The 8,121-nt window shown below is 35.0% G+C and overlaps 1 protein-coding gene across 3 annotated transcripts; it reads left to right on the forward strand.

Moving 5' to 3' along the window:
- The first annotated feature begins 53 nt into the window (after positions 1-53).
- LOC106649434 (polycomb protein Sfmbt-like) lies at positions 54-7,413 on the forward strand. 3 transcript variants are annotated; one of them, XM_014366846.2, is made up of 12 exons: positions 968-1,469; positions 1,860-2,125; positions 2,202-2,274; positions 2,311-2,493; positions 2,592-2,794; positions 3,013-3,210; positions 3,289-3,553; positions 3,633-3,993; positions 4,070-4,454; positions 4,533-4,791; positions 4,868-5,298; positions 5,494-7,413. In XM_014366846.2, the coding sequence occupies exons 1-12, from the start codon at positions 1,445-1,447 to the stop codon at positions 5,842-5,844; spliced, it is 3,000 nt and encodes a 999-aa protein (XP_014222332.1). In that variant the 5' UTR covers positions 968-1,444; the 3' UTR covers positions 5,845-7,413. The 3 variants fall into 3 exon arrangements, with proteins under 3 accessions (XP_014222331.2, XP_014222332.1, XP_014222330.1); XM_014366845.2 differs by lacking the exon at positions 968-1,469 and adding an exon at positions 54-740 and having other exon boundaries at positions 2,202-2,493; XM_014366844.2 differs by having other exon boundaries at positions 970-1,469; positions 2,202-2,493.
- The last annotated feature ends 708 nt before the right edge of the window (positions 7,414-8,121 follow it).

The following is an 8,121-nucleotide window of genomic DNA, read 5'->3' on the forward strand; positions in this document are numbered from 1 at the left end:
CGAAGTTTTACGACTTCGCTTTGCAGATCAGGCTGCAAGCTGTGCAACGCGAAAACATAGGGCCGCATTAAACAGTGGAGGGGAGCATTGCGTCGCGCGAGCGGCGGTCGCATTGTTGTGTATACATACACGACACATACACAAACAAACTCACAAATATACGCGCATCAATCGTTTGTGTATTATATAGAGAAATTTTTGATGCGCGCGTGCCGCGTACTTTTTTGCGCTCGAACGCGAGCACAAAACACACCACCGCCGCCGCCGTAAACGCAAACGCACACGCACAAAGCAAAAGAATAAGTATGAAAAAAAAATGAAGCAGCGACTACGGTCAACACGGTCATTCTTCGAGTGCGCTAGCCGCCGGGACGATTTTCATCGTACTCTAATATGAAGAAATCCTCAACCCTTGGAAAAAGAGCAGCAGTAGCGAGGACAGCATCCTCCTCGTCGTCGCAGCAGCAGCAGCAGTGCAACAATAATCAACAGCATCGTCGAGATCGCCGGTGACGCGCGTTAGGAAGTTTTCGCTCTCCGCGCGCTCCGATTATATATACATCGCGTGTGCATCGTGCCAAAAAAAAGGACAAAATTATTTGGCGTTTCATGAGAAGAATTAAAAAAAAGAGTGGTACAGATCTTATCCGACTGGAATCGTTCGAAGTTTTCGAAGAGTGCATAAAAACACACACACACGCGCACAAATAACGCCGCTAAAATGATGCAGACCCCCAACGGTATGTGTTTTGTTGCAATTGAGAAAAAACTTTTGTATATCTCTCCCTTCTCTCGTACCTCTTCGGTTTTTCTTCGGACGTTCATTACGCATTAGTTTATAAAATGTATCTCTCTCTCTCTCTTTCTCTTTCTGTCTGACTTGACGCGAGATAAAAACATTTTTACGAGCTTGTTTGGGTATATATGCGCTTGCATGATGTGATCTAGGCATAAACAACACGTTCGCACCGAACTGTATAGTATCTCACAATAATAGCATTGCGTATCGAGGATAATCGTGCTTTTGAATACTCGCGGATCTCTCGCGGCATCGGGCACACTTGAACTCCTCAATACGGCCAAGACTTGAATTTCGCGTATATATTTGCACTGTCTATATACACGTAAAGTTCATGTGCTCTTTCTCCGCTACAGAACGATCGTGTATATGTGCCAATGTTTGGGCTCTCGTTACGAATAGAAAAGGTTAGGTTCGGAGTCAAGAAGTGTACACAATTAACATAATATGATGTTGCGTATGTGCTTTGAATCGCGAGACAAGACAGTCTTTGAGAGAAAAAATGTGGCATGTGGATGAAATCTCGCTCGTACGCAAACAAAGTAGACATTCGTGTGACATTAGATGCTAGTTCTTGTGGCCGGATTAAAGTGCAAATTTGAGAATTTTTACGAGAAGTTTGCATAGTGTCAACAAAGTTGCGCGATGTACGCTTTTCCCAATGGCCAGGGTACGAAAGTATCTGTTGATTTTTTATTTTTATAAACATCACTAACAGTTTCGAACGCGCTGATTGTTCCGTACATTGCAATGGAAAACTAACATTTTTTAACTATAAAATCGTCATCTTTTTCTTTGGAGATGACACATCAAAGTCAATCGATTGAAGATACATTTTCTCATTAAAGTTAATAAAGTCAAAGTGAAAAAAGCATTGTTTAGTTATACCAGTAACCTTTAAGAATTCTTAAAAGGTTTTTACTTCTTAATAAATACTAATAGTCTTTTTTAGTTTTTTGAGAATATAAAATCCTTTCAGTAATTTCTATAATAATAATAATAATAATAATCACTAAGTATTTATACATTTTTATTAAAACTTTCTTTTTATTTATTTTAGTTTTCACAACTATTCCTGGCATGCCTGAACTAGGAATGGTGTGGATGAGTGACATGATGATTCAAAATGATCCTTCACAAGAATTAATGATCGATCCACGTCAAACTGAAAATTCTTATTTTGCTACGGGTCATTCTTTTGAAGACATACGAAATCATCAGATTCCACCAACAGCCATGGTGAGATATTTAACTCCACAATATGCAAACACTTGTTCTGAGGCACAGGAGTCTATGGATGGGGCAGTCGTCCAAGATATACAACCAGTAAATATTAATGTCGTAATAAAAATGAATGAAAATGTGGAAAAGAATTTAATTGAATTACTTTTCTTTAAATTAGGAATATACTCAAGGCGACGCTGAAATGAGTGAGTACTTGGGGCTTGACGATTATATAGTTTGCGAAGATCAAGATCAAGATCAAGATCAGGATCAAGATCCTGATCAAGATCCAGACCTGGAGGAAGATCAGGATCCAGATCAAGAGGTAAACAATGCTGCTACACAAACCAATGATCCACGCAATAAGAAAATTAAGCCAATAAAACACCCTGGTTTGGTATTAAAAACTCCAATAGCTTATCAGCCACACACTGACATGAATTTCATTCCAATACGTAAAGATGGAATAGGTATGGAAGTTATTATTTTTTTCGCTGTACTTGTATGAAAAAATATGCTACTTTGAAATTTATCTTATCCCTAATGATTTTAATCATTTATTTTTCAGCGGTATGTGAAAAATGTGGTGCCATTGGCGTTAAGCATGCTTTCTACACAAAAGAAAGGAGGTTCTGCAGTCGTGCTTGTGCACGGTCATCTGATTCTTCATTATTTCAAGCTGATTCTTCAAATAGTTCTTCTTTTTCTTCTGAGCTTAAAGGAGATAAATCACAAAATAATACCACAAAAGAAGGAAAGGCAGCATCAAATGTAAGGCATCACACCTAATACATTTTTAATTTTGTAACAATGCTGCAATGGATATGTAGAATTGATAACAAAATAATTTAAATTAATTTTTTCCCTCTATTTCAATTCATAAAGTATTATTGTTGCTATACTCTCAGAAAAAGAGCATAATTTTTTATTTTATTTAAATACAAACTATATAAATTCAGGATAGAGATAAAATTGTTTTTTTTTCACAGGTTACCATTAAAGAAGAATTAACAAATAATAAAGATTTTAAAAATGAACAATTAAAATTGCAAAAAGAGCCCTTACTAGTACTTGAACACATACCAGTAAGAAGAAAACGAAAACCAGAAATGGCCACGTCCTACGACTGGACTCCGGAACTATTATCTTTTGGTTTCTGTGCAGCTCCAGTTTCGTGTTTCAGACATGTAAGGCTTTGAATTATTATTTTTGGCATTCACATTGACATAATTTTTGTAATTGTTGTATGTGTTGTTGTTGTACAGGCTCCTATATCTGATATATGGGATGATCTATCAGTGGGAATGAAAGTTGAAGTAGAAAACACTGACAGTGATGAAATTGGCGAAGAATATCCTACTTCATTTTGGGTAGCAACAGTCCTTCGCATTTCTGGCTATCGAGCTTTATTAAGATATGAGGGCTTTGGTGATGATGCATCAAAAGACTTCTGGGTTTCTCTATGTTCAAATGACATCCATCCTGTTGGATGGTGTGCTAGCATTGGTAAAATCTTAACTCCGCCCAAAAGTAAGTTGCTTTTTTTCGTATTAAAAAAAGAGTATTAAGTACGATTTAATTTTAAACATGTATTATTTGTAATCAACAGCTATAAAAGATAAATTCTGCGACTGGAAAATGCTTTTATTGCGACGTCTTTCGGGAGCACGAACATTACCGACTCATTTCTATGCGAGAGTGATTGCTAGTTCAGAATCACGTTTTGTTTGTGGTACACATCTTGAAGTCGTTGACAAAAATTGTATTTCCCAAGTTAAGGTAGCAACAGTTCAAAAAATTGTTGGAAAAAGGTTACACGTTCGATACTACGACTCACCCCCAGAAGATAATGGATTCTGGTGTCACGAGGATTCGTCTCTTATACATCCTGTTGGATGGGCCAAACAAGTTGGTCACAACATTGATGCTTATCCAGAATACTTAGAGCGTGTCAACAGTGGGAAACTTATGTAAATTGAAAATTTTCTAGTCTATATAAAGTACTTCTATCAGAAATAAGAAGTAAAAATGATTCTTTTTTCACAGACCGGAAGATGCGACAAGTAATTTATTTGTTGTACCTGAAAATGAACTCGTAAAATCCATTCCCCAAGGTTATGCATTTCGCGAGGGCATGAAGATTGAAGCAATTGATCCTCTAAATTTATCTGCAATTTGTGCAGCTACCGTAATGCGAGTTTTACGAGATGGTTATATTATGATTCGCATCGATAGTTACCCGGCAGCGGAGAACGGTTCAGATTGGTTTTGTTACCACTCTTGTTCTCCTTGTATTTTTCCCGTTGGATTTTGCGCTCAACATGGTTTACCATTGACACCGCCTAAAGAATATGATAGTACAACGTTCGACTGGAGTACATATCTAGCCGAAACGAATGCAGTGCCTGCGCCTATGGTTCTATTTGAAAGGGTGAATAATTATACAGTTAAACCAAATACTTAATCAATTTTGTCCTGTTCTTTTTTATTAATAAAACTGATTTTTCAGAAAACTCTTCAACACGGTTTTGTTGAAGGAATGAGGTTGGAAGCAGCTGATCTAATGGATCCTCGATTAGTTTGCGTTGCAACGGTCACAAGAATAATAGGAAGGTTACTTAAAATTCATTTCGATGGATGGGGGGATGAATATGATCAATGGTTAGATTGCCAAAGTCCTGACATATACCCTGTAGGTTGGTGTGATTTTGTTGAGCACAAACTTGAAGGCCCACGGCAATATACAGGCAAAACTATAAGCCCTAATGGTAAATATATCACAATTTCAAATATTTTTTTCAAATAAAAATTGTTTGTATAAAAGAAAACTTAAATTTTCTATAGCCGGAAAATCACCGAGAAATTTCAAACGTAAATTTAAAAGAAAATCACGTAGAAACATGAATCAGAAAGCTCCGCTGACAAGATCATTAATGGCACGTCAAGCCGAAATGTTACACCAACAACAGCAGCTGGAAACACAAGTGCCTAAGAAAAAGAATAGTGAAAATGGTCCATCACAAGGTTCGAAAGTACATCGTCAAAGAAGTGATGTTATTAGCATACCTGAGCAATCCTTGGGACCCGAGCCAGCATTGGAACCCGCAGGACCGGATCAGGCTTTACCAGCTCTCACGAGTGACCGAAGCAAAATATCAGATTCCCCACTACAGTACAGCATGTTGCGTCCGTCTGATAAACTTCCCCAACAAATTTTCAGTTGCGATTCTCCGAAAAAAAGAAAAACTACCGTCACTACAAAGTCGTATGAAAACGTAAGTCTATTGAATTCGCAACTTATCTCAAAATTTGTCAAATTAGTTTCTTAATACTTTCATTCAATTGAATTTTTGAGTAAAATGAGATGATTCCATTTACGAAAAAAAACGTGAAAGATTAGGCCTTTATAACAATGATCTATATTCATAATATATTTGTATACGTCTAATATTTCAATTATTATATTATAGGCACCATCAATGGAACAAGTGGAAACTGCAAAAAATGGAAAATATATTCCGAGAATAGCAGACGGTATCCCAAAAAATTTAGAAACTGGAGAACTAGCACCTTTAGAATGGAGTATTTTTGACGTTTCCCAGTTCTTACAAGTTAATGACTATTCAGCTTATTGTGATAATTTTAGCAATCGTAAAGTTGACGGAAAAACGTTATTAAATCTTACGGAGGCCCAAGTAATTGAAATTACCGGTTACAAAGTTGGACCCTCATTGAAAATTTTTGATCTCATTCAACAAATTAAAAATAAACTAAATCCTGCTCAAGAAAGATCCAAATTGGTTCATAAAAAGTTGTTATAACTAGTTCATGAGTGCCGAATTCGTAATCAAGTTAACGCACCAAGTGAAGTTAAAATGATTATAATAGGAAAAACTTTTTAAACCAGAGATGCATCGAGTAGTTTTGTGCTTATGGATGTCATGTCAATTAAAGTGTAAATAATGGATTTTCCAAAGTAAGATGGACGAAAGTAATTTTGATGTAAGTGAAATATTGCCATCAACTATGACGTAACTCTTGTGCCTAACTATATAAGAATTTAGATTTTATAAGAAGAGCCCTCCCATCATTTTACAATTCTGTGTATTTTTATAAGTTTCGAGTTGTAGAATTGTTAATGCAATGGCAAGCTTCAACACATGGTATTGAATTTCATCGGTTACTTTAGCATAGAACTAATTCTACTGCCTTAAACAAAAATTAATATCATCAAAATCAAGGTTTTCCAGGAAAATCTTATCCGTTAATTTTTTTTTTAGTAAAATACTTAGAAATAAAATTATAATTTATTGTACATTTTTCGTTGCAACAGATGCAATGAAGTATTTAAACCTAAATTCGTTTTTAATTGTATTATAAGCATGATACTTGTATGTTAGATAATATGAAATTTTTTACATTTTTTTACATAAACCAACATTTCTGTTGATTATACTTGATAAATAAATAAATTTTCAGCTAAACACGGAAAATTGAAATTTGCTGTCACAAAACGCTTTAAAAAGCTTCTTTGCATTTATAAGCATTTATATTCTTTAATTAAAAGACAAAATAATAGATGGTAGCATATGTTTTCTAGAGACAACTCACGATTTGGGTATCATGGTAACTTTCATTGTAAATACTTTTTATACTTTGCAGTGACTTTTCACATTAAAAATTCGATTTTCAATTAATGTTTCATAACAGAAAGTTGTTGCCTTTATCATCAAGACCTACACTTTATTTGTGCTTAAAATTAGGTTACAGTCTCAAAACAAAACTGTATTATGATGTTTTAACATTCTTTCATAACATTAAGCAAAGTGGCTCTTGGATTCTATAGAAAATCGATTTATTTCTTAGATTTTAGACATATTGTGATACTATATCAATGCGTCTTGAGAAAGACTGCTGTCAAAGGAAATTTACTGTGTATTGATAAAACGTATGTAAATTATGTCTTACATAAGATAAATTTTTAAATTTGAACAAATTCTGTAAAAAAAATTCGAATTAAAACAAAACTTTATTGAGAATGTCAGAAGTGCAATACCGTGAAATTTGCATTTAATGAAATAAAAATATAATCCTTATAAAATTATACTTTTTTTGCGCGCGCAAAAAAGTACTCGATCTATATTTAAAACAATTTGTATCACAAATGACGAATATTCATACATCACCGATAAATGGGGCATCGATCAAGTGCCGGTTATTTTGTTCCTCGTATGTGGCCATTTTGCATCCATTGTATTTTTTATATTAAAAATAAAAAAAAATTAATGTAACATTCGTATAAGATTGAAATAATTTTTTTTTTAAATTAAAGAATGTATTTTTGTAAAACTACTTATACAATCGTAATAAAACCTAATGTGCACAGTTAATCGCAATGTGATTAATGATTACCGATCAACTCTGTTAATTTTTCATTTTGAAAAATTGCTCTCCGAAATCATTCATCTACGGCAAAATGAACAAATTTTAAATTAACTTTGGGTTTTATCTCATCGAACTCTCCGAGGCCTCGCATCAAAATCGAATATCGATATAGTTGAGATATTTCAAGCCGCTGCGTCAAATGTAGCAAAATATAAGGCGCTGCTTACAAACCACCCAAATTAACTCCAGTATCTTCAAAAAATAGAATAAAAAATTCTAGGCTTGGACGATTCAGTGCACAAACTCAGGTGCGACACCGTATATCAACTGCATCCAAAATCAGATCACTTCCTGACGAGTCCACTGGGACAACCGGAGCAATGGACCGTACATGATTGTTTTATTGTCAAGTATAATATGTAATCATCGTTATTAATGTAAAAAATCATACTTGGAAATTTAGTCGAGACTAGAATCAATTTGCATTCGAATCGAAAACAACTATACGAAAAATTAAATAACCATAAGCATATGCCATTGAAACGACTCCCTCTGTGAGCGACGACGAGTTATCGATATCAAAAAGTATTACAGTCGCTGTATTTTCATGCGTTGGCAAAGTAGCATCGCGCGTCGGCCGCACCAGCCACAGCAGCGAGTATTCGCGTTATTATCGAAATTCAAGGCGCAAGTTTACTACGAGGGCACTGCGG

This window comes from Trichogramma pretiosum, unplaced genomic scaffold, assembly GCF_000599845.2.
Source record: "Trichogramma pretiosum strain Unisexual culture from Peru unplaced genomic scaffold, Tpre_2.0 scaffold9, whole genome shotgun sequence".
In the NCBI taxonomy this organism is placed as follows: Eukaryota; Metazoa; Arthropoda; class Insecta; order Hymenoptera; family Trichogrammatidae; genus Trichogramma; species Trichogramma pretiosum.

Coding starts and splice junctions, on each gene's coding strand:
- LOC106649434 (XM_014366844.2), top strand. CDS start 1,445: ATGTACGCTTTTCCCAATGGCCAGG. Junction 2,126..2,201: donor TCGTCCAAGATATACAACCA/GTAAATATTAAT, acceptor TCTTTAAATTAG/GAATATACTCAAGGCGACGC. Junction 2,795..3,012: donor AAGGAAAGGCAGCATCAAAT/GTAAGGCATCAC, acceptor TTTTTTTCACAG/GTTACCATTAAAGAAGAATT.